At 48.7% G+C, this 26,630-nt stretch overlaps 1 protein-coding gene across 1 annotated transcript; it reads right to left on the bottom strand.

Moving 5' to 3' along the window:
* Positions 1–9,829: 9,829 nt before the first annotated feature.
* On the bottom strand, positions 9,830–26,382 carry LOC142490857 (lutropin subunit beta-like). Its single transcript, XM_075593277.1, has 3 exons — positions 26,268–26,382; positions 25,546–25,714; positions 9,830–10,081 (listed from the first exon to the last, which is right to left on the bottom strand). The coding sequence occupies exons 1-3, from the start codon at positions 26,354–26,356 to the stop codon at positions 9,830–9,832; spliced, it is 510 nt and encodes a 169-aa protein (XP_075449392.1). The 5' UTR covers positions 26,357–26,382.
* Positions 26,383–26,630: the final 248 nt, after the last annotated feature.

The raw sequence follows: 26,630 nt of genomic DNA, 5'->3' as shown, positions 1-26,630 counted from the left end.
CACTGAAACTAGTGTAGGGGTTCAGGGGCTGCTCCAGCTAAGTTATAAAGCTGAGCAGGTTTTACAGTGTCTAAAAGTTATTTTTCAAATGTGTGCCAAGAATGAGGCTAGTGACTGTAGGGAATATACACTCACTCCCTCCCTGACACCAGAATAGGAACTCATACCTTTTTAGCACACAGAAAAGAGGACACAATATATTTTATGAAATGGTTATAGTTTAAGGTGTATATATATATATATCAAAAACTAAATAGATGATACCGTTCTGTGGCTAACGAAATGCTTTTATTTGTGCGAGCTTTCGAGATACACTGATCTCTTCTTCCGGCGATGTTACAACAGCTGAGGCCTTGATTTGGGGGGTGGGGGGGAGGGGAGCGGGCCGTTGATCCCGCGAGAAGAGCTGTTTTGGAGCCTACGGCGGTCCCCCCTCCTATGAGGTACCGACGTGATGAAGCCACAGCGCCAGCTGCGGAGGGTCATACCCGTTCCTGAAGACGGTCTGCAAGGGGAGGTGGGGGGGGGGATAAGGAGGGGAGGTTGGACAAGCAGCAGGTCAAGCATGACTACTCAAATGACTTCACAAATGTCAGCTCTGACAGATGCTAGGGGTGCACGATAGAGTGAAATTTCCCCGAACGACCCATTTGAGCCAGCTGGACCTGCGCGCACCCCCCCCCCCCACCGCCTGCCTGGTAGCTCCCCCGCCCAGTCGCGCCCCCCTCCCCTCCCCCTTCTCGCCCCCCCACACCTTGCACCCCCTCCCCCCGCGCACTCCCCCCCGCCCCTTGCCCCCTCCACCAACCCACCTACTCCCCCCACCCCTCCCACCCCCCTCCCCCCCTCCCCCCCTATCCCCTACCCCCACCCCCACACAAACACTCCACACCTAGATGTTCTAAGACCCGTATTTTAAAAGGACGTCTGGTCTTGCCTACATACTTTTTTTTGACAAATGCAGGTTATAAGGGCTTATAAGAGGGCTAAAAATACCCCCAGAGAAAGTCTACTGAAAGATACCCCCAAAGATTTAACAACGGACTGTATCAGGTTTATTGGCACTTACAACACCACATGGGATCTTGCCAAACAGATCTTTCAGACACATTGGCATATCTTAAAATCAGATCCCGACCTTAGTGACATTTTGAAAACATACCCTGAACTTACTCCCAGAAGGGCTAAAAATCTTCATGACTATCTAGTCAATAGTCACTTTGTCAAGGAAAAAATTCCCAGTACATGGTTACCAAGTAAACCTGTGGGATGTTTTAGCTGCCACAACTGTAAGGCCTGCAAATTTATCAAAACCTCCAAGACCTTCCCAAATTGGAATGATACCAGGAGGTTTGATATCAGGCGTTATGTTCGTTGTAGAACTGCGGGTGTTATATATCTTATAACCTGCATTTGTCAAAAAAAGTACGTAGGCAAAACCAGACGTCCTTTTAAAATACGGGTCTTAGAACATCTAGGCAGTATCCGTAATTAATTGGACACACCGGTAGCTAGACACGTCCTGGACAATCATGAAGGGGACAGCACTGTTCTATCATTTATAGGCATAGACCAATTCACCATGGACCAAAGAAAGGGTGATTGGGATCAGGCATTGCTCCAAAAAGAATCAAGGTGGATTTACACACTAGGGACACTTTCCCCTCAAGGGTTAAATGAGGGGTTTGTGTTCTATCCCTTCATTTAAATACCTTGATTTATTACACCATATATACCAGGGATATATATATACAAATTGCCTATGCTGTTAGAATGTGCTAGTACCTCAATATGACCACCAGATGTCATCAGTGACCACATTTTTTACCCATTACATGCCCAATCATATATACAAATACATTGCAATGCGCAATCACACTGTTTTTAATACCTATCAGCTGCCCGATTATCCCTTTAAATAGCAGGGAGAGGGGAGTGCTCAAACCAGCCTAAGAAAAAGCCGTGCCAGCGAAACGTACGTCGGCAACTAGGGACGTAGTGACGTCATTGGTGACATCTCCCGAGACTTCCGGGTTTGTCACTTCCGGGTACTCACTGTCTCTGACGCCGAGAAGTACCCGTTTCACAGACTTCCACGGTCTGTATGGTGTGCATAGGGGGGTGATGTATAGGCTACATTAGGATATATAGTTATAGTTTTGTGCCAGAAACATGCTTTGGTTATTTTGTGTTCTAGCCATGTCGGGTTAAAGTTGTTTTCAGCACACGACCCCATGACACATGGAGTTTAAGTCTTTGGCAGTTATTGCTCGCTGTTGACACTTTGCGTGGTAACTGGACATCAGTACCACTGATCTCTCTACTCCCACTATCATACATATTTGGGTTCTAGAGTGTGTATAAATTGTGTATCTGATGAGCCTGTCATTTACTCATATCCATGAGAGCTTTGAACACTGGACAGTTATTTATATACTGTGATTTAATCTGATTGCTGTTGATACATTGTGTGGACTGGATACCAGCACCACTAATTTCTCAACTATCATATATTTAGTCTTCTGAATGTGTATCTTCATCAGATAGCCTGGCATCTATTTATAGTTGTGAGGGCAATAGATACTGGGCACAAGTCGTTGTCTACAAACACCTGGGCAGAGATTCATGCTGCCCATCTGTTGGACTCGCAGCACTGGTTTTTTATAGCTTTATCATAAGTATTGTGCATTTAACTTAAGAGCCAGCTATGACATGAACAGAATTTAGCTACTCTATATTGCAGAGAGGGCTCCGGGCAAAAGACGTTGTCAGAAACATCTAGGCAGTGACTCCTTACCTGCCAATTTGTTGGACTCGCAGCACTGGATTACAATAGCTAGTTCATTATATTGCATGTGGTTTTGACCATCAGTTGGCACATAGTCACCTATTTCCCATTGAGGATACCTAGATAGCTTGTAGCTACATTGGATTACTATATCCAATCGATCCACCTCCACCGTGTTTTAATTTGCCGTTTAGATAGGATTTATTTATAGAGACATTATATTTTATTTGAGGATTTCTCCCAATAAAGTTGTTTTTACCCTAATTCATCATACATATACTTCATTCAGTACATTGTGTCTTTATCAGGTTTTAAACACTTTACTCTCACATCAGTATCATTAGCCATTGTGTGCTCCCAATATAGGGGTTCTTTTTCTCCTTGTTCATTAGCACTCCTGCACTGACATGTGCTAGAGGGAGGGCAGGGCTGACAAAGGGGTGTGCCAGGGCTTGTGACAGGACATGAAGGGGCAGCGCCTTAGCAAATGTTTGTTAAAATAGAATACAAGAAAATTGGTCTTTCAAAGTTTTTTTTTAAAAAACAGAAAATGCTAAAAGTATTTTTTCTTACTACAGAACTGATTTATTTAAAAAAACAAACATGCAGGATATTGCCTGAACTGCAGCTTTAACCGCAGCCACGCGTCTTCAATCAGTGCTTACTGTGGTGCTCACTACTTCCATCTTGTGTCTCCACAGAATATAGCAGGCAATATATATTTTTTTAATACAGCATGCAGGGAATGGCCTGCAAATGGGGGGTAAAAAGGCTGGGACGGGGCAAACACAGCAATGCATGGCAAATAAGTTTAACCCCTTCATTCCCACTGTGAGGGGAGGATGACCAGATGAGTATAATACCTTTATTTTGGCCTGATCACCTCCATACTCGTCACACCTCCCCCACTCAAAGCAGAGGGGCTGCCATAACCACCTCATGCGGGGTCTGGGCTGACCTGCCAGCTCTTGAAGTTAGTATGTCCTGAGGGCTGTCCTGGCGGGAAAGGCCACCCCCATTGCCATGCTCACTTCCCTTCTTGTGCTGGATGGTGAAGTCAAATTAATGTAAGGCAAGACTCCAGCGCAAGAGTTTAGCATTTTCCCCCGACACCCTCTGTAACCAACTCAAGGGATTGTGGTCTGTAATCACAGTAAAAGGTCTGCCATAAAGATAGGGCTGTAACTTCTTTAGAGCCCACACTATGGCCAGACACTCCTTCTCAATGGTGGCATATGCCACCTCTCTGGGCAGCAGCTTGTGGCTCAGATACACCACTGGGTGATCACTGCCCTCCTCCCCCACTTGGCTGAGTACAGACCCAATGCGATAGTCTGAGGCATCAGTCTGCACCAGGAACTTTATTGCATAGTCCGGTGCAGCCAAAATGGGAGCGCTGACCAGTGCAGTCTTTAACGCCTGAAACGAGACCTCACAGCCAGGAGACCAGACTACCAGCACAGACTGTCGCTTCTGGCTCAAGTCAGTCAGGGGGTTGGCAATGGCGCTATACTGAGGGACAAACTTTCTGTATTAGCCTGCAGTGCCTAGGAAAGCTATGACTTGTTTCTTGGTTTTGGGAACGGGCCACTTCACTAGGGTTAAAACTCCTATATCTAACCTGTGCAGCCAATCCCTCCGTGGGAATAACTTTCCCCACCTCTCCCGGATTTGCCAATACCTTACAGGCCTGGCAGAGGCGGCTTCTCATTCTGCTAAGGGCATGCGCGAACCTCGCACCTTTGCCGCTTAGCATCTGAGACCCGCCCCTTTACCTGGCGACACTCAGTCTGGGCGAGTCACCATTTGCCGATCTGCCCGGACTTCACACTAAGATGGGGGTACTTGGGCTACCGCTCCCCACTTCACACCTTAGTGGGTCGGAACCTTTCAACTCCGGACTTTTTCAGACATCCTGGCAGCACGCCAGCGGGGGGACTTAGAGGTCCGAGGCTGGAGATGCTCCGTTCATTCGCAGGAGTTTCCTGCCATGCATTTCTAAACAACCGCGATCATACATAAAGTGTTTCCTCTGTCTCTGGCATTTTAAATGAAAGCCCCAATGTGCCTAACATGTTGGAACCATTAAAATAGGGAGACTTTCATTCATCAATTTTTATATAAACTTATAAAAATTGCGTTATGTGATTTCCATGTTTTTACCCGAACGGCGCTCCCAGTAAATCTCAGCGCTCTAGGAGCTTCCTAGCAGACGTTAGCTAAACGCCGCTGTCCATGCTGCTAAGCGCTGGATTTTAAAAACATTTTTCCTTTCCACGTTTACAGGTAAAACACAGCTACCTTACACACTTTAACTTAGAAACGACGTTACTCTCGCCACCTTATACCTAGTGAGGGATGTTCTGAGCCCCACTCTGGGTTCTGGGGTTTCTGGCATATACAGGGGGACCTTTGAATGTCATTTATCCGCCTGTCCGGTCTAACTATTCTGGTCTGTGCTGAAGCAGGGAGATCTCTGTTGCTTGACACTTCTGGAATAGTAAGACACACATACATTTTTATTACAAATACAGTGTTTCTGCCATCATTGGGTTGCAGAACTGACACTTCACAATTCCCCCATATGGCTCAGAGGCACCCAGCCACGGCATAATCCCTTTATTATTGGCCTGGGTGCCCCTCACCGTCACATTCCCTCCCTCCCTCTCACCTTTCCCAGCCTGTCTCTCTCATTTTTTTTGACCTTTGTAAAATGAGTAAAGCTTGGCTTGCATCTTTCATGTAGACTTGATATATCTTTTGGGCAAGTCATTTACATAGGACTCTCGGTGATTGGAGGCGAAGTGGGGAAACAGTAAATTGTGCCGTGTTCTCCTTTGACTCTTGTACTCCTCAACTGGTCTGAACAAATCCCTATTCACAGATACATGAGCCAGGACAATGAAGTTGTAGATTTTATTAACGTTTGTAGATATATAAAATGCTTCTGCAGGGTAGGTACATTGCTGCCAGATCAAAATCTAATGCTTCCCTTAAGGAGGAGGCCAGACTCTGCCCGTGGGCAGTCAGTTAAGTAGCTGAAATTGAGAGAGGTTTTGCAGTTAAGGAAAACATCAGTCGTATAAATAATAATTTACTCAACCCCAAAAGAAGGTAGTGTTATTTTCACACCCATTGTCTGTCTATGAGCACCAATTATGTTAAAGTAGGTACACCCCACTGTAAACTTCAGGTTCCAATGTTTACGAACATTACCAAAAAAACTTAACTCGGTTAACTGCATTTATCTGCACACACGCGTTAACTGCATTTATCTACACACACGCGTCAACTGCATTTATCTACACACACGCGTCAACTGCATTTATCTACACACACGCGTCAACTGCATTTATCTACACACACGCGTCAACTGCATTTATCTACACACACGCGTCAACTGCATTTATCTACACACACGCGTCAACTGCATTTATCTGCACACACGCGTCAACTGCATTTATCTGCACACACGCGTCAACTGCATTTATCTGCACACACGCGTCAACTGCATTTATCTGCACACACGCGTCAACTGCATTTATCTACACACAAGCCCATATATTTGTGTTTGAGAATGTTCTATATCGAATTATCTGTCTTTACAAATTTCGTAAATTGATGTGCGGAGATAAAAGTGCTGAAATCCATCTTATGGGGATCGGTTTGAGGTTATCCGGTATGCCTACAGTATGATCACATTGTAACAGGGACTTATTTCTGTTGAAGAAACTATCCCTAAAATCCAGCAGGGATCTGGTTAAGTGCAGCAGGTGATTAACAAGACTCCACCTGGCCAATTAAGTCTGTAAGAAAAGCCTCATGTGAGACACAGGAGAGAGATTCCTTAGCTCACATTTGGGCTGACAGAAGGAGAGCAGAGAAGCCTGCACACTGACACTGTCTTGAGCACAAATGCTGTGCTGAGATCCAGACACCCAGAGACCTGTATTTCCTGGACACAGAGGACCCAGGAACCTGCCAGAGACTGACACGGAGGGCCACCTACTTAAGGTACATCCTGAGACTTTGGGGTGATTGGCCGGTAATGGGGATATCCCTCCAGTCCTGCAGATAGGGTCTGGGGAAGTAAGTTAGCCCTTACACAGGGATAGGGGGTTGTTATTTTATTGTTTGTGTATGTTTTTCCTGGATAAAGGAACAGGCTCAATAAAGCCAAGATATCATGTCACCCAAATCGGTCTCCATTATATGTACCTCTGCACACGTCTCTTACATACATACATACATGCATGTACCTCTGCACACATCTCTTACATACATACATACATACATGTACCTCTGCACACATCTCTTACATAGTGACATACATACATGTACCTCTGCACACGTCTCTTACATACATACATACATGTACCTCTGCACACATCTCTTACATACATACATACATACATGTATCTCTGCACACATCTCTTACATACATACATACATGTACCTCTGCACACATCTCTTACATACATACATACATTCATACATACATGTACCTCTGCACATGTCTCTTACATACATACATACATACATGTACCTCTGCACACATCTCTTACATACATACATACATGTATCTCTGCACACATCTCTTACATACATACATACATACATGTACCTCTGCACACATCTCTTACATACATACATACATACATTCATACATACATGTACCTCTGCACACATCTCTTACATACATACATACATGTACATCTGCACACATCTCTTACATACATACATGTACCTCTGCACACATCTCTTACATACATACATACATGTACCCCTGCACACATCTCCTACACACATGATCTGCTTTCTCCGTGTGAAGGTGTAGCATAGCATGTTCTATTGTCACACACATATCATTTTGCCGCGGTGTTATACCGGGAAGTGCAGGTTACTGTAGTAAGAACACAATGATATAGATTGACTCTGCACTTCGAAGTACGACGTAGTAAAATGAGGAGGAGGAGGAATGTAGCGCCGTGTTTATTCGTGTCGCAGCGATAGTGCGCAGATATTAGTCCCCTGGATTTAACGCCAGATTCCCCAATGTGAATGTGCGCTGGAGGCTGGTTACCCTGGGGAGAGACCAAAACTCGGAGAGAGACCGCCAGGAGCAGAGAATCCCCCAAAGAGCGGCAGAAAACACGGGAGGGTCATATTGCGCCTGTTACTGGGAGTCACTTCTTGTACTTCTCACCGTCCTCCATTAAAGGATATGGTTTGATCCTATACGTACGTGCGCCTCCGGATGTAGAACAGCGCCCTCAAATACCAGGAAGCATGGATTTTTCTATAGTGGATTATCTGTTACATATGTACGTACACACCTTTAAGCACACGTACACCTCTAAGCACACGTACACATCTAAACATCTAAGCACACGTACACATCTAAACATCTAAGCGCACGTACACATCTAAGCGCACGTACACATCTAAGCGCACGTACACATCTAAGCGCACGTACACATCTAAGCGCACGTACACATCTAAACATCTAAGCACACGTACACATCTAAACATCTAAGCACACGTACACATCTAAGCATCTAAGCACACGTACACATCTAAGCGCTCGTACACATCTAAGCACACATACACATCTAAACATCTAAGCACACGTACACATCTAAGCACACGTACACATCTAAACATCTAAGCACACGTACACATCTAAGCATCTAAGCACACGTACACATCTAAGCGCTCGTACACATCTAAGCACACATACACATCTAAACATCTAAGCACACGTACACATCTAAGCATCTAAGCACACGTACACATCTAAGCATCTAAGCACATGTACAAATCTAAGCACATGTACACCTCTAAGCAAGTAAAAGGGTTGTAGGGTGCTCGAACCACAGGTGATAACATCCAGTGCAAATTGCAATAAAGCACTAACCCTGGAGATACCAGTGGGAGTGGGTAGGTAACCATAGACTTGTAAGTAACCAAATGACGTCAGCCACAACTTAACTATAACAGTCTAAACCATTGAAACCCACTCACGTCATCTCCAGGGGTGATTGCTGGCGTGCCAGCCACAGATGATCCTCCTGCTTTTGTCCCCCAAGGGGTGAATTTGTCTGCTACCATGCACTGAATAAAGGTAAACTTTTTGCTGTACACCTGACTCCCTGGCTGTGCGCCATTCGTTTTTTTTACACCTCTAAGCACATGTACACATCTAAGCACACGTACACCTCAAGGCACATGTACAAATCTAAGCACATGTACAAACCTAAGCACCAGTACACATGTAAGCACAGGCACACATGTAAGCACATGTACACCTGTCAGCACATGCACACCTGTAAGCACATGTACACCTCCAAGCACACGTACACCTTTAAGCACACGTACACCGCTAAGCACACGTACACCTCTAAGCACACGTACACCGCTAAGCACACGTACACCTCTAAGCACATGCACACAAACCCCTCAGGGAGTAGAAATCAGAAGTTAGCAGTCCCTGCTACTGCCCCTGCCCCTGCGCACATTGTTACCCTCTCAGTAAAGCCTGCCGTTTGGATATGGTGCTGTGGGAGCAGAAGTCTGGCCCCTGTCCCTGTCATCGTCCCTGTCCCTGCCCCTGCGCACATTGTTACCCTCTCAGTAAAACCGGCATGTGGATATGATGCTGTGGGAGCAGAAGTCCGGCCCCTGCTCCTGCCCCTGCCCCTGTCCCTGCCCCTGTCCCTGCCCCTGCTCTTGTCCCTGCCCCTGCGCACATTGTTACCCTCTCGGTAAAGCCTGCCGTGTGGATATGATGCTGTGGGAGCAGAAGTCTGGCCCCTGTCCCTGCCCCTGCCCCTGTCCCTGCCCCTGCTCCTGCCCCTGCTCCTGTCCCTGCCCCTGCCCCTGCCCCTGTCCCTGCGCACATTGTTACCCTCTCGGTAAAGCCTGCCGTGTGGATATGATGCTGTGGGAGCAGAAGTCTGGCCCCTGTCCCTGCCCCTGCCCCTGTCCCTGCCCCTGCCCCTGTCCCTGCCTCTGTCCCTGCCCCTGCCCCTGCGGACATTGTTACCCTCTCGGTAAAGCCTGCCGTGTGGATATGATGCTGTGGGAGCAGAAGTCCGGCCCGATGCTCTTGACGGTACAGTCGCTGTAGTCCATCTTGCACAGGTTACACTCGCAGCTCACTGCCACCGGATAGGTGAACACGGGGTCTGCGCCGGGCAGGCAGTTTGGGAGGGTGATGCTGTCGTAGCGGATCTCCTTATAGGTGCAGACATGCTGGTAAATGGAGGAAAGGGCGCTCTTGTAGACCGGCTCCTGATAAAACAAGATGGCTGTTACAGTTGCGCACCCACTTAACATATATCGGCGCAGGAGAAACGGCCTTTGTCATATTCATATTGTTTACAAAACATTTTTTAATAATGAATCGGGTTATTTTGTCGATTTTAAATGATGACCCTGTCAGCTTCCTGCTACCAACAAACACGATACAAATGAGGTCTGCCGCTCCCCCTCATTCACCGACACGCGGTATAATGGTACAACGCAGAGAGACTATATACATTACAGTATGAATCCCCACAGGGGCTCACAATGGGTCCCCTCCCAGGTGGCACTCGTACCGTACTTAGGAGAATATATATATTTGGGTGTAATAAACCCAGAGTGTTTCTCTCTATATCAGGTATACTTCAGAACTACCGTAACTAGTAGGAAACTCCACTACAAATAAAAATAATAACATATTATTCGCATATATGCAACACTAACAACAATGTGAATAAACTATTTCCATGTGTGAATAAATCCCCTCAGGGAGAGAGAAACAGCTTATGTATGATGGATACGCTAGGAAGGTGGTACTCGCAGGGTTAATCCAGAGTGTATCCCAAAATACCAGTCCTGGTAGATATGGGACTGAATATGATACAAGTATCAGTCAAACTCACAGAAATGGGGGTGAGAAAGCCCCAATGTGGCAAATGGGAGATAGGTTTAGTAAACCAAGATAATACAATGTATCAAACGTTCCCGCGGCCAGAGAGAGAAAGAGGCCTAACTGGACGTTGGAAAGAGACATATACTGCAGCAGCTGGTATATAGAAATATAACCCCGCCTTTCACCATTATCACCCAGCACACAGTGCTTCCACTGCAGCAAGGGATTCTGGGAAATGACATGCAAATGAGTACACAGTGCCACCTTTTGCTTCAAAACCATATAACATGGTCCCCTGTAAGCTTATGCTTGCTGCATTTGAGCACAGACTGGGTTAAGATGCATAGCCAGTACATCCACCCACAGACAGACTGTTTCGACCTTAATGGGTCTCCTCATCAGTGTAGGTTAGTCTGGCTTTGCAAAATGAAGCTTAAGATAGGATATATATATATATATATATATATATATATATATATATATATATATATATATATATATATAGCAACTGTAAATATTACTGTATGTTCATTTGCATGTCTTAGACAGGTCTGCAACCCTGTCTTTCCCCATTGTCACCCAGCATACAGCGCTTCCACTGCAGCAAGGGATTCTGGGAAATGACATGCAAATGAGCACTCAGTGTCACCTTTTGTCTCAAGCTCGTATTACACAAGCCAATCCTCAAGCCACTGCATGCTGTTTTAAACACAGCTTTTAAACAGAGGCTGGGATGAGATGCAAAGCCATTAGACCTACTCACATACATGTTTCAACCTTGATGGGTATCATCAGTGTGAGGCTGGTCTTAATGGCTAGAGCAGGTTTGAGACTAGACTAGGTAATCACCACTGTCATTAAGGTTATGGTGGGTAAAAAAGTGACAAAAACCCTCCACAGTAAAGCATAAAGCAACTGTAAATATTACTGTATGTTCATATATATATACACACACACACACACACACACACACACACCCTTAAATACAGGGGATTTTATTCACATAGGTAAATAGTTTATTCACATTGTTGTTAGTATTGCATATATGCGAATAATATGTTATTATTTTTATATTTAGTGGAGTTTCCCACTAGTTACGGTAGTTCTCATGTATACCTGATATAGAGAGAAACACTCTGGGTTTATTACACCCACATATATATATTCTCCTCTTACTCTGCACTCCTCCTCCTGGCGAAGTGCACGCTTAGTACAGGAAACGTACGTGGGGATTTTAGTGACGCCACCGTCAGGCGGCGTCCGGCGTCCAGAACAGCGCAGTGACCTGGCTGTATGGCTGTGTTTCTGCTACACACAAACTTTACTCCGAGAATGCTGCGTGATTATCATAGCAGCGTGTGTGCTTGTGTGCCTGTGTGCCTGTATCTGTGTGTGTGTGCCTGTGTGCCTGTGTGCCTGTGTGTGTGTGCCTGTATCTGTGTGTGTGTGCCTGTGTGCCTGTGTGCCTGTGTGTGTGTGTCTGTGTGCCTGTCTGTGTGTCTGTGTGTCTGTGTGCCTGTCTGTGTGTCTGTGTGCCTGTGTGCCTGTGTGTGTCTGTGTGTCTGTGTGCCTGTGTGCCTGTGCCTGTGTGTGCCTGTGTGTGTCTGTGTGTCTGTGTGCCTGTGTGTGCCTGTGTGTGCCTGTGTGTGTGTGTCTGTGTGTCTGTGTGTCTGTGTGTCTGTGTGCCTGTGTGCCTGTGTGTGTCTGTGTGTCTGTGTGTGTCTGTGTGTCTGTGTGCCTGTGTGCCTGTGTGCCTGTGTGTCTGTGTGCATATCTGTGTCTGTGTGTCTGTGTGCCTGTGTGCCTGTCTGTGTCTGTGTGCCTGTGTGCGTCTGTGTGTCTGTGTGTCTGTGTGTCTGTGTGCCTGTGTCTGTCTGTGTCTGTGTGTCTGTGTGTCTGTGTGTCTGTGTGCATATCTGTGTGCATATCTGTGTGCATATCTGTGTCTGTGTGTGTGTGTCTGTGTGTCTGTGTGCATATCTGTGTGTCTGTGTCTGTGTGTCTGTGTGTCTGTGTGTCTGTGTGCCTGTGTGCCTGTCTGTGTGCCTGTGTGCCTGTCTGTGCCTGTGTGTCTGTGTATCTGTGTGCATATCTGTGTGCATATCTGTGTGCATATCTGTGTGCATATCTGTGTGCATATCTGTGTGCATATCTGTGTGTCAGTGTGCCTGTGTGCCTGTCTGTGTCTGTGTGCCTGTGTCTGTGTGCCTGTGTGTGCCTGTGTGTGTCTGTGTGCCTGTGTGTCTGTGTGTCTGTGTCTGTGTGCCTGTGTGCCTGTGTGTGCCTGTCTGTGTGCCTGTGTGCCTGTGTGTGTCTGTGTGTGTCTGTGTGTCTGTGTGCCTGTGTGTCTGTGTGCCTGTGTGCCTATCTGTGTGTCTGCGTGCCTGTGTCTGTGTGCCTGTGTGTGTGCCTGTGTGTGTGTGCCTGTGTGTGTGTGCCTGTGTCTGTGTGTCTGTGTGCCTGTGTGTCTGTGTGCCTGTGTGCCTGTGTGCCTGTGTGCCTGTCTGTGTGCCTGTGTGCCTGTGTGCCTGTCTGTGTCTGTGTGTCTGTGTGCCTGTGTGCCTGTGTGCCTGTCTGTGTCTGTGTGTCTGTGTGCCTATCTGTGTGCCTATCTGTGTGTCTGTGTGCCTATCTGTGTGTCTGTGTGTCTGTGTGTCTGTGTGCCTATCTGTCTGTGTGTCTGTGTGCCTGTGTGCCTGTGTGTCTGTGTGTCTGTGTGTCTGTGTGTCTGTGTGCCTGTGTGCCGCTGAGACACTGTGCACTGCGTATAGCAATAGCTGTATACTGCTGCAGATTATATGTGTCACTGCGTATTGCAATAGCTGTATACTGCTGCAGATTATATCTGTCACTGCGTATTGCAATAGCTGTATACTGCTGCAGATTATATCTGTCACTGCGTATTGCAATAGCTGTATACTGCTGCAGATTATATCTGTCACTGCGTATTGCAATAGCTGTATACTGCTGCAGATTATATCTGTCACTGCGTATTGCAATAGCTGTATACTGCTGCAGTCTGTATCTCAGCAGCAATTTAATGCTTAGAAAGAAACTCTAGATGTATTCTGCTATCGAGGCTTTACATACCTATTATTTTATAGAGAGTATTCTGCCTGCATATAACATACCATAGCGACTGCATATTATTTATAGACACTTTAAAAGCCATTGTTGATCAAATTCTCTGTTCAGTTAAATAATCCGGGTGGTCTGTGTGTGGAATACTTTCAAACATGGTTATAGTGGACACACAAATGTACTTTTCAACACCCGACCTTACACCTGCTGTACAAATCAAAGTTTCTGAAGGTCTCTCTGCTATATCATCCTGGATGGCCCTCCGCCGCCTTAAACTCAACATGGCTAAAACAGAGCTCCTCATACTTCCTCCCAAACCTGGCCCTACTACCTCCTTCCACATTACTGTTGGAACTACGATCATTCACCCAGTAGCCCAAGCACGCTGCCTAGGGGTCACACTCGACTCCTCTCTCACATTCGCCCCTCACATTCAAAACGTTTCTACTGCACCGACACACTTTATTCGAGCAAATACCCCAGCCTGGGTTCATGCCTGGCTGATGGGCGGCTGATCTGTTAAATGATAATGATTAGGATTTAATAGGCTGCAATGCTTCGCGTGTCTACCAGATGGCATAAATTCATGAATTGTAATGCAGTATATATATATATATACTGTGCAGTATTGCAGCCAGCGGGAATAAAATGCTTCAATCCCTGCTTGGAAAATAACGCAATGCACTCGGGCAGAAAACAGTCACAAACCTCAATACACCCGGGTATACCCGAATTCGTGGGACTAGCCAAGCTCGAATAAAGTGTGTCGCCAGTGTAAAACCTGTCGCTTTTTCCTCCACAATATAACAAAGATACGCCCTTTCCTCTGTTGCTCGACTGAAAACTCTGACTCAGGCCCTCATTCTCTCCCGTCTTGATTACTGTAACCTCCTGCTGTCCGGCCTTCCTGCCTCTCACCTGTCTCCCCTACAATCTATCCTAAACGCTGCTGCCAGAAACACTCTACTCTTTCCTAGATCTGTCTCAGCATCTCCCCTCATGAAATCCCTCTCCTGGCTTCCGATCAAATCCCGCATCTCACACTCCATTCTTCTCCTCACTTTTAAAGCTTTACACTCTTCTGCCCCTCCTTACAGTACATCTCAGCCCTAATTTCTCGCTATGCACCATCCCGACTCTTGCGTTCTGCTCAAGGATGTCTTCTTTCTACCCCCTTTGTATCTAAAGCCCTCTCCCGCCTTAAACCTTTTTCACTGACTGCCCCACACCTCTGGAATGCCCTTCCCCTCAGTACCCGACTAGCACCCTCTCTATCCACCTTTAAGACCCACCTTAAGACACACTTGCTTAAAGAAGCATATGAATAGCACTGTGGATATTCTGAACACATGATACATAAAGCTTGGCCCCCTGCAGACGCACTTACCAGAACTCCCTCCTACTGTCTCTGTACGTTCTCCCTACCTACCAATTAGATTGTAAGCTCCTCGGGGCAGGGACTCCTCTTCCTTAATTTTACTTTTATGTCTGAAGCACTTACTCCCATGTCCTGTTATTAATATTATCTGTTATTTATTTGATTACCACATGTATTACTAGTGTGAAGCGCTATGTACATTAATGGCGCTATATAAATAAAGACATACATACATACACATGTATTACTGCTGTGACGCGCTATGTACATTAATGGCGCTATATAAATAAAGACATACAATACAATACATGGTTATAGTGGATTCCACATGAATACCCGTTACATATCCTTAGAGAGACAGCCCCGGTTTGGACACTGCTGTTCTCTCTTGTGTTTAACACCATAGACCCATAGTAAACGTATTGGACCGAACAACTAGGTTTAACCTTAGGACAAGAACATGGTAACTTCTGAGTAGTACGTTAATAGCTGGTTCTGGTACATAGTGTTACTACCAGAATCTATTCAGATACAATACTTACCTTATTGGGGGTAGGGGCTAGCGGCCTCACTAATGGGGATTTTAACCATCGCTGTAAATAATAATCACTTGTGTTGATGCCTTTATAATAACATTTTATTATTTTTCAACGTAGAAAAAGTGAGATATAGCACTTTCCATATGCCACGTTCGTTGTTCCTGATACATATGAGGTATATATTGATACTCCTCATTGCAGGAATATTTTGATGCGGTGATTATTGAATCACCCTATTATATTTACCATATGTACTTTGAGTGCAATTTGTAGGGACCCTCTGTACAGTATGCTCTCTTACATATGTAGCCAGGTCACCCCTCTCACCTTGCGACCCCCATCCCCTCCGTGGCCAGGATCGATGGCGGGTGCTGCCGGAGGAAAGCGGCAGACCCGACGGCCATTCCGGAGGGTGGGGGCCGAGCAGGGAGCGCTCCGGTGCGCTGGAGATCTTCGGCGGCTCCCGTGCAGGGCGCCGCCATGTTGCGCAAGTTTGCGCATGCGCGGTAAGCCCCCGGCGGCCCGAGATAGTCGCGCATGCGCAGGGCTAGCTAGCAAGTCCAGGCAGCCTTTAGAAAGTCGCGCGAGAGTAGGGACAGGTAGGGAGATGTTGCGGCGGCCATTAGGGAGTTGCACAGGCGCAGGGAAGGCGCGCACGCGGCCCCAATGTAATTGCAGCCTCCACGGGACTACAACTCCCATGAGGCTTAGGGCCAAGCACACCAGGTGCCTCCGTGTGGCCAATGAGGGTCAAGGATCCCTAGAGGGAGCAAAAGGATACATTTCGCGGGCTTGGACCACGTTAGGCAGTCAGAGCCAGGAGCCGCCCAGGGAAGGAGGTAGGGTACAGGAGTCAGGGACTCCCTGTACTAGGCCAGCACCCCCAGGGCCCGAGATAGCTCTGAGTTACCCCATTAAAGTGAGTGTTGCCAGGGGTTGCCCTAGGTTAGGGACCCTGTCACTCAGGTTTGTCAGTTGGAGTCAGGGAGCTGTGAGGGAAGGAAGGGTGCGGGGAGCGAGTGCAGCTCCTGCACCCACATAGGTACCCACACCCCAGGTAGGCCCCAACTCCCCACTACGTTAGTGGGTAAGTGCTGAGGGAGGTCCAAGATAGGGACGCTGCCCTTAGTGTAGTGCTGCCTTGTCAGAGTCACGGCTGTTAGTGCTGTGAGGTCTGACAGGCAGGCACCTTATTGCGCAGTACGTTGGCTGCAGCATCCAGTGAGCTACAGCTTGTTGCTGCAGGCACTGGGACTAGTAAGTAACAGTCAGGACTGGGAAGAGTTAGGGGAGTGGGGCAGGTTATTAACCCCTGTAGAGCCCTAGGAGTTTCCCCCAAAGCCATTACAGGTTGCTGTGCTGTAGGGATGGCCTATAGTATAGCGCGTGTCACTTAGTGCTGTAGGGACAGGTCCTATGTTAGGGATCCTGTCACAGTAGGGTAGATTAGATAGGGACACAGCGGACGCTGCGGTTCCTGCTAAGAGGTTCGGATCCAAGTTGGGGTCCTCAGAGACTGTTTCCAGGGTGGGATCACCCTCGGCGGTCCGCGTGCCAAGAGTCCGGTTGGGGATCAGATGACGTCATCCTACGACTGATCCTTTGTGAAGTTGTTGCTGATCCGAACACCGGAGTGCTCGGCAGGTACTATACAGTCATAAGTGCACCAACGGGCCCTTAGTGTAATTGTGGCTGCGCAGTCACCCATTCTCTATCTCTGCAAGAGTGCGGGACATTGGGTGGGGTTCTTTGGACACTGGGTGGGATCACCTGGTGTTGGGGAAGCGTCCTGCGGGACGTCGCAGTAAGTGTCTCCTCGAGAGAGGGACACCTGTTCTGATATGTTTGTATGGTCTTGTGTTATATGCTGTTTCCAGTAAATGCTATTAGTTAATATATATATCACTGTGTGTGAGTATTGATTATTTGTATGTGTCCTGCGAGGAACCACTCCCCCTATGGTGGGAGCCATCGTAGGTGGAGGCGCTGAATTGAGTAAGTGGTTACCCCTAGTATATATTGCCCCAGGTTCCCCGTGGCGGAAGCTCAGCCCTCCTGTGAGCCAACAGGTAACGCACCACACCCATGGTAACACCGTATGTTTCTCCGCACCCACAGTATAATCTGCGATTGGGGGGGGGGGGGAACCCGTTACATTTGGAGGCGCTGCTGAGAGAGACCTGGGGTGCCCTGTTTTCATTTTTTCCAAATTGTCCAATTTATATTTTTCACCATGTTTGGGCCCGCAAGCCATGAGGCCCACAAACGGATCAAGAGGACAAAAGTATCCCCGCGACATGTGATAGTAGTAGGGAATGTTCCCAGTAGTGCAGTGAAGTTGAAGGAAATTTCTGAGGCCCTAGGGGGACTCCTGGGCATAGACCAAAGGTGGCAGAGGATAGAGCACTGGTACGACCCCACTGACCAGTGTAGTAGACTATGGCTAGTAACGGATCAGGAAATATGCCGGGAAAATGTCCCTCTGACCTTACATTTCCCAGAGGCCCCACCAGAAGGCTACCCTCTTACATACGCAGAGAGCCTTAGTGAGATTAACAGAACTGTGATCAAAATGGAGGTCCCTCATCCAGTGAGTCACACCTAAAATGGCGTCTCCCACCAAAGCAGGAGAGCACATGTGCTGCTGACTGCAAGCCTGCACTAAATTGTGTTGCAGAAATCCGTCCGTGACTGGCGGGAAAACCAGAGCTCCGCCCCCGCAATGTGAGTGACTCAGTGCAGAGCCAGAACCAATCAGTGATAGAGTGGGCCCCTCCTTTACATTCCACCAGGGGGAGCAAGCACAGTGAACAGCCAGCAGCATCTGCTGTTCCCATTAAAGACAGTACAGGATGCAGAGAAACACACCCTCATTTATATGGAGCATGGCGGTCAAAAGGAGGGAAAATATCCTTTCTTGTGTGTCCGTGCCTACAAAAGGACTTGAATCTATCTGGTGGTATGGACTTTAACCACTTTAGGCTACCAATAGATTATCGGGTGGCCGTGATGGAGGACGAGGGGTGTATAAGATGTGGTTGTAATCAGTGTGACTTCCCAGGTGGCAAACAGACCTGGGGTCCCAAGTGTGCCGGCTGCGGGGCACAGTTTCTAAAGCCTGTGCTGCTGCAGTCTACAGTCCCAGATCCCAAGCAGGAATCTCAGATGGCAGAACCCAGAGTTGAAGATGTTGTTAATTGCTCTACCTCAACCACGGAGATGGAGGAGCTGACAGACAAGGCTGCCCTAGTCCCCCGTTGCAACCAAGCGGGAAGAACTGAGGCCCAGCCAGCTACGGAAAAGGACGAACCATCGGTGGCGATGCGCCTACCGGCGAACCACCCCAGCAGTGATATAGAGGAGACAGAGGAATCACAGGGTAAGGTGTCTGTACCCCCATCTTCTTACAGTGATTTCAGCAGCCAGCCACTCGTGGTGATGCGCCAGCCGGCGGACCACACCAGTGAAGTTGGGGCCAAAGAATCACCTACCTCAGTTACAGTGCATCCAGATGCTGTGGGCCCGTGTGCCCTACAACGGCCAGTCCGGCCTACAGAGGTACTATCGGTCCCAGGCGTGGGATCAGTACCTGTTAGCGACGACAAGGGTGAGTTGACTGCTCCAGGGGTGTTGAGTGTGAGCCTCCAGGTGACCGCGGAGCACGGTAGCTCCTTAAGTCTGGCCACCAGGGCGAATGGCTCCACTCAGCATTGTGTCCTGGCGGAGGTGTCCCCCTTAGGAGATAGCTGTCCCGCAGTACGAGTGGACCAGTACTCTCCGCATATCGTTCAGGTGAAGAAGAAAGACAACAGCCAACCAGCTGTGGTGATGCGCCTGTCGGCGGACCACACACGTGAGGCTGAAGCATCAGCGGTGGACCCTGCTGTGGAACCGCTGCGCATCGATATTCCCCAGCAGCAAGCCGTGGTGCGGCCGGAGTGGCAGAAGAGGCTCCCAGCCATGGCGACTCTCCGTGTACAGGAAGGACATCCGGAGACGGTTCCTGATGAAGAGAAACCCATTGCAAACCAGCTGAGTGGTAAGGAATCCCCTTGCTCCCCACAGGCTCTGATGGAGGTGGCCGTGAAGAGGGCCCGAGTAACAGCTCCTGATCTGAGTGAGAGCCCGTGCGTTCCAACCCATATGGTCCCAGGACTGGGATCCAACGCTCCCGAGTTGCAAGACAGTGAGTGGACTGTCTCAGAAGTGTTGTGGACAGGCCCCAAGACAGTTGAGGTGGGAACTGACAGCGTCCCCGAGGACCTGTTGGCCACCGGGATTAACCGCAGTGATAAGGTATCTACCCTTTACCCCCTGCCAGGTGAAGAAGAGACTTTGAGTAAAGAGACAATGTTCCATTCCCGCTTCTCAGTGGAAGCCTCGCAAGTAGGTAGGGACAAGGACTGTGTGGCAAAGGATCTAGTAGAAGTTGCCTCCTTTGGGCCCAAAAAGAAGCGGCCCATTCGCCAAGTAGTGGACCGCGGGAAAGGTCCTGGCCGCCTGGCCTGCTGCTTCTAGGCCGTGGATGACCGGGTAAAGGCCGGTTTGAAAGACACTGTGCTATTCCTTCCACCAGGGGGAGGAAGTAGTACTGTTATCCCAGAGGGTGCTCTCCGAGAGATTCACCCCGGGGAGGCTCACGGAGGCAAAAGTGAGGTACCCCCACCTGATCAGTTAGGGGCACCCCACAAATGGTCTCAGCTAGCGTCGGGTATTACTGGGTTTGATATGCCATGTTTTGGTGAGGTTAAAGGCAATCTGATAAGTGTGCCGATTATTCAATGTAATTTTTCATTGTGTAAAAATATGTCGAGCAATGTCGTTCCCCAAGCGAGGGCGTTGGGTTTTTCACCAGGGGGAGGAAGTAGCCAGGTCACCCCTCTCACCTTGCGACCCCCATCACCTCCGTGGCCAGGATCGATGGCGGGTGCTGCCGGAGGAAAGCGGCAGACCCGACGGCCATTCCGGAGGGTGGGGGCCGAGCAGGGAGCGCTCCGGTGCGCTGGAGATCTTCGGCGGCTCCCGTGCAGGGCGCCGCCATGTTGCGCAAGTTTACGCATGCACGGTAAGCCCCCGGCGGCCCGAGATAGTCGCGCATGCGCAGGGCTAGCTAGCAAGTCCAGGCAGCCTTTATAAAGTCGCGCGAGAGTAGGGACAGGTAGGAAGATGTTGCGTCGGCCATTAGGGAGTTGCACAGGTGCAGGGAAGGCGCGCACGCGGCCCCAATGTAATTGCAGCCTCCACGGGACTACAAATCCCATGAGGCTTAGGGCCAAGCACACCAGGTGCCTCCGTGTGGCCAATGATCCCTAGAGGGAGCAAAAGGATACATTTCGCGGGCTTGGACCACGTTAGGCAGTCAGAGCCAGGCACAGCCCAGGGAAGGAGGTAGGGTACAGGAGTCAGTGACTCCCTGTACTAGGCCAGCACCCCCAGGGCCCGAGATAGCTCTGAGTTACCCCATTAAAGTGAGTGTTGCCAGGGGTTGCCCTAGGTTAGGGACCCTGTCACTCAGGTTTGTCAGTTGGAGTCAGGGAGCTGTGAGGGAAGGAAGGGTGCGGGGAGCGAGTGCAGCTCCTGCACCCACATAGGTACCCACACCCCAGGTAGGCCCCAACTCCCCACTACGTTAGTGGGTAAGTGCTGAGGGAGGCCCAAGATAGGGACGCTGCCCTTAGTGTAGTGCTGCCTTGTCAGAGTCACGGCTGTCAGTGCTGTGAGGTCTGACAGGCAGGCACCTTGTTGCACAGCACGTTGGCTGCAGCATTCAGTGGGTCACAGTTTGTTGCTGTAGGCGCTGGGACTAGGTTAGTAACAGTCAGGGCTGGGATGAGTTAGGGGAGTGGGGCAGGTTATTAACCCCTGAAGGCCCCTAGGAGTTTCCCCCAAAGCCATTACAGGTTGCTGTGCTGTAGGGACGGCCTATAGTATAGCGCGTGTCACTTAGTGCTGTAGGGACAGGTCCTATGTTAGGGATCCTGTCACAGTAGGGTAGATTAGATAGGGACACAGCGGACGCTGCGGTTCCTGCTAAGAGGTTCGGATCCAAGTTGGGGTCCTCAGAGACTGTTTCCAGGGTGGGATCGCTCTCGGCGGTCCGCGTGCCAAGAGTCCGGTTGGGGATCAGATGACGTCATCCTACGACTGATCCTTTGTGAAGTTGTTGCTGATCCGAACACTGGAGTGCTCGGCAGGTACTATACAGTCATAAGTGCACCAACGGGCCCTTAGTGTAATTGTGGCTGCGCAGTCACCCATTGCCTCTCTGCAAGAGTGCGGGACATTGGGTGGGGTTCTTTGGACACTGGCTGGGATCACCTGGTGTTGGGGAAGCGTCCTGCGGGACATCGCAGTAAGTGTCTCCTCGAGAGAGGGACACCTGTTCTGATATGTTTGTATGGTCTTGTGTTATATACTGTTTCCAGTAAATGCTATTAGTTAATATATATATCACTGTGTGAGTATTGATTATTTGTATGTGTCCTGCGAGGAACCACTCCCCCTATGGTGGGAGCCATCGCAGGTGGAGGCGCTGAATTGAGTAAGTGGTTACCCCTAGTATATATTGCCCCAGGTTCCCCGTGGCGGAAGCTCAGCCCTCCTGTGAGCCAACAGGTAACGCACCACACCCATGGTAATACCGTATGTTTCTCCGCACCCACAGTATAATCTGCGATTGGGGGGGGGGGGGGAAACCCGTTACACATACAAGGGTCTATATTGTTATATCCCTCTGCAATTTAGTTTCTCTTCACTAATTCTAGAGCGGCTTTGGGTGTGAGCGGGTAGCAGGTATTGATACACCTCTAACTCTGCCCTGCAAGATTTCTCCTGTGCTACCCCCTCTCTCTGAAATTCCCTTCCTGCACTATCAGACTCCCCCAGCTATCACACAACTAAAAATTCCCTGAAAACTCACCTTTTCAAGGATGTCTATCTGGCGTACCACAAACATCCAATTCTCCCCTCCAATCTCCACGCTATGTAACAAGACCACCCACAAACCTTAATGGGATCAGCTGTCGGGCTGGACCATACCATACTCCAACCTGATGTGTTTCTATATTGTCCCTCATTCCCCTCGTTCTCACAAGCAGGGCCCTTATTACCTGCTGTATTGGTGTGTGCGTGTGTCAGGGCCCTTATTACCCGCTGTATTGGTGTGTGCGTGTCTCAGGGCCCTTATTACCTGCTGTATTGGTGTGTGCGTGTCTCAGGACCCTTATTACCTGCTGTATTGCTGTGTGCGTGTGTCAGGGCCCTTATTACCCGCTGTATTAGTGTGTGCGTGTCAGGGCCCTTATTACCTGCTGTATTGGCGTGTGCGTGTCTCAGGGCCCTTATTACCTGCTGTATTGGTGTGTGCGTGTCTCAGGGCCCTTATTACCTGCTGTATTGGTGTGTGCGTGTCTCAGGGCCCTTATTACCTGCTGTATTGGTGTGTGCGTGTCTCAGGGCCCTTATTACCTGCTGTATTGGTGTGTGCGTGTCTCAAGGCCCTTATTACCTGCTGTATTGGTGTGTGCGTGTCTCAGGGCCCTTATTACCTGCTGTATTGGTGTGTGCGTGTCAGGGCCCTTATTACCTGCTGTATTGGTGTGTGCGTGTCTCAGGGCCCTTATTACCTGCTGTATTGGTGTGTGCGTGTCTCAGGGCCCTTATTACCTGCTGTATTGGTGTGTGCGTGTCTCAGGGCCCTTATTACCTGCTGTATTGGTGTGTGCGTGTCTCAGGGCCCTTATTACCTGCTGTATTGGTGTGTGCGTGTGTCAGGGCCCTTATTACCTGCTGTATTGGTGTGTGCGTGTCTCAGGGCCCTTATTACCTGCTGTATTGGTGTGTGCGTGTCTCAGTGCCCTTATTACCTGCTGTATTGGTGTGTGCGTGTCTCAGGGCCCTTATTACCTGCTGTTTTGGTGTGAGCATGTCTCAGGGCCCTTATTACCTGCTGTATTGGTGTGTGCGTGTCTCAGGGCCCTTATTACCCACTGTATTGGTGTGTGCGTGTCTCAGGGCCCTTATTACCTGCTGTATTGGTGTGTGCGTGTCTCAGGGCCCTTATTACCTGCTGTATTGGTGTGTGCGTGTCTCAGGGCCCTTATTACCTGCTGTATTGGTGTGTGCGTGTCAGGGCCCTTATTACCTGCTGTATTGGTGTGTGGGTGTCTCAGGGCCCTTATTACCCGCTGTATTGGTGTGAGCGTGTCTCAGGGCCCTTATTACCTGCTGTATTGGTGTGTGCGTGTCTCAGGGCCCTTATTACCCGCTGTATTGGTGTGTGCGTGTCTCAGGGCCCTTATTACCTGCTGTATTGGTGTGTGCGTGTCTCAGGGCCCTTATTACCTGCTGTATTGGTGTGTGCGTGTGTCAGGGCCCTTATTACCTGCTGTATTGGTGTGCACGTGTCTCAGGGCCCTTATTACCTGCTGTATTGGTGTGTGCGTGTCTCAGGCCCTTATTACCTGCTGTATTGGTGTGTGCGTGTCTCAGGGCCCTTATTACCTGCTGTATTGGTGTGTGCGTGTCTCAGGCCCTTATTACCTGCTGTATTGGTGTGTGCGTGTCTCAGGGCCCTTATTACCTGCTGTATTGGTGTGTGCGTGTCTCAGGGCCCTTATTACCTGCTGTATTGGTGTGTGCGTGTCTCAGGGCCCTTATTACCTGCTGTATTGGTGTGTGCGTGTCTCAGGGCCCTTATTACCTGCTGTATTGGTGTGTGCGTGTCTCAGGACACTTATTACCTGCTGTATTGGTGTGTGCGTGTCTCAGGGCCCTTATTACCCGCTGTATTGGTGTGTGCATGTGTCAGGGCCCTTATTACCTGCTGTATTGGTGTGTGCGTGTCTCAGGGCCCTTATTACCTGCTGTATTGGTGTGTGCGTGTCTCAGGGCCCTTATTACCTGCTGTATTGGTGTGTGCGTGTCTCAGGGCCCTTATTACCTGCTGTATTGGTGTGTGCGTGTCTCAGGGCCCTTATTACCTGCTGTATTGGTGTGTGCGTGTCTCAGGGCCCTTATTACCTGCTGTATTGGTGTGTGCGTGTCTCAGGGCCCTTATTACCTGCTGTATTGGTGTGTGCGTGTCTCAGGGCCCTTATTACCTGCTGTATTGGTGTGTGCGTGTCAGGGCCCTTATTACCTGCTGTATTGGTGTGTGCGTGTCTCAGGGCCCTTATTACCTGCTGTATTGGTGTGTGCGTGTCTCAGGGCCCTTATTACCTGCTGTATTGGTGTGTGCGTGTCTCAGGGCCCTTATTACCTGCTGTATTGGTGTGTGCGTGTCTCAGGGCCCTTATTAGCTGCTGTATTGGTGTGTGCGTGTCTCAGGGCCCTTATTACCTGCTGTATTGTTGTGTGCGTGTCTCAGGGCCCTTATTACCTGCTGTATTGGTGTGTGCGTGTCTCAGGGCCCTTATTACCTGCTGTATTGGTGTGTGCGTGTTTCAGTTAGTTATTACTAAGGGGTTAAATGTCAGCAAGTCCTGGCATCACAAAATGTGGAAGCGGTTTTCGCTGTTTAAGTCGCTTATTACTTTGAAGAGATTGGAATAAAAGTGAAATGGTTAAACACAACTGGTCTCTGGTTATAACTCAGGAAGCTCTCGCGTTTGCATCGAGTCTTGTATCTCAAAACTCCTCTAAATAACCCTCTCATGGGGTGGTTACCCTACCTCTGCCCTTTCTTTGCTGACCTCTTACATTTCACCGCTCATGGTTATGGAAAATAGAAAAGTAATAATGTATGCTAGTCTTCATTGTGTGTTATTATTGATAGTTCCCCCAAAGAAGTCCTCTGAGTGAGGTTGTACAATAGAAGTTTAGTCATGCAAGCCGGACTCACCCGTGTCTGGCAGTAACCACTGCAGATGGAGGTGTAGATGGGCACGCACACTGGGCAGTCCTCTCTCTCGGCCGAGACGGTGGCATTGGTGGGGTGACACATGCGCCGCCCTTGCACAGCAGACAAGTATACAGCCAGAAGCAGCAGTGCCACCTGGGACCAGGACATCCTGTGTTGGCATCATTAGTAAAGATTAGTAGTATACATAGAATATATAATTACATACAGGAATTGTCAACTGTTAATATCTAAAATGCACATATTTGTAAAGTGACGTGTGACTTTCCTGAATAAGGGAGATTGGTTTCGTACAAAACAAATGTAGCAATATTTAGAACCAACCTAAACATTACTAGTCTACACAAGGTCTTGTTTCCATCGAAGGTTCCAGCCACCACCCATTGTCCATGTGTGAAGCCCAAGACAACACAAGGATGGAAACACAAGGCATGTATGGTTCCATATTTATTTACTGAATATGGTTTTATACATGTACCAAAGGTTATTGCGTGTGAGGTTGGGGGGGGGGGGGGGCGTGAATAGACGATGCATCTATACAGAACACCAAAGCTGGATCTGCAGATCATCCAGAACAACATTTAGGATGCAGAGTACAGAATCTCAGCAGTAACTTTAATAACAATACAATACTAGTTAACCTACTCCTATATTAATTGCTAATACGCACTGCTTTCTGTGAAAATGCCGTTTGTAAGACTTACCTTACAAGCAAGAGAGCTCGAATCAAAAGTGAGATGACAATGCCAGTTATCAGGTCCAAACTGGTCACCGTGCTCCATGAGTTTCTCATTTAAACGTTCGGATTCCGCCCCCACCGGGTGTTAGGTGCTGGAAGTCCTTGTGGGGGTGTGAAGGTTAGGACGTTCTCCTTATCATGTTCGCTGGAACAGATTACTGAATTACGGCTGCTTACAGCGGGATGGGCCTCAAATTCATGTAAGGAACAGTTAAACGCATGCAGAGGCAGCCACCATATCCTGCCCTTAATCCCCTGCTCTGCAAAGCGTGTGCGGATATGTTAAGTAATAACATGATTAAGGTGATTTATTTTCTTCAATGATCCT

The sequence above is a fragment of the Ascaphus truei genome, chromosome 3 (assembly GCF_040206685.1).
Source record: "Ascaphus truei isolate aAscTru1 chromosome 3, aAscTru1.hap1, whole genome shotgun sequence".
Lineage (NCBI taxonomy): Eukaryota > Metazoa > Chordata > Amphibia > Anura > Ascaphidae > Ascaphus > Ascaphus truei.
This window is presented reverse-complemented; position numbering and strand designations above follow the sequence as displayed.

Coding starts and splice junctions, on each gene's coding strand:
- LOC142490857 (XM_075593277.1), bottom strand. CDS start 26,356: ATGAGAAACTCATGGAGCACGGTGACCAGTTTGGACCTGATAACTGGC. Junction 25,715..26,267: donor CGAGCTCTCTTGCTTGTAAG/GTAAGTCTTACA, acceptor ATGCCAACACAG/GATGTCCTGGTCCCAGGTGG. Junction 10,082..25,545: donor GTGGTTACTGCCAGACACGG/GTGAGTCCGGCT, acceptor TTGTTTTATCAG/GAGCCGGTCTACAAGAGCGC.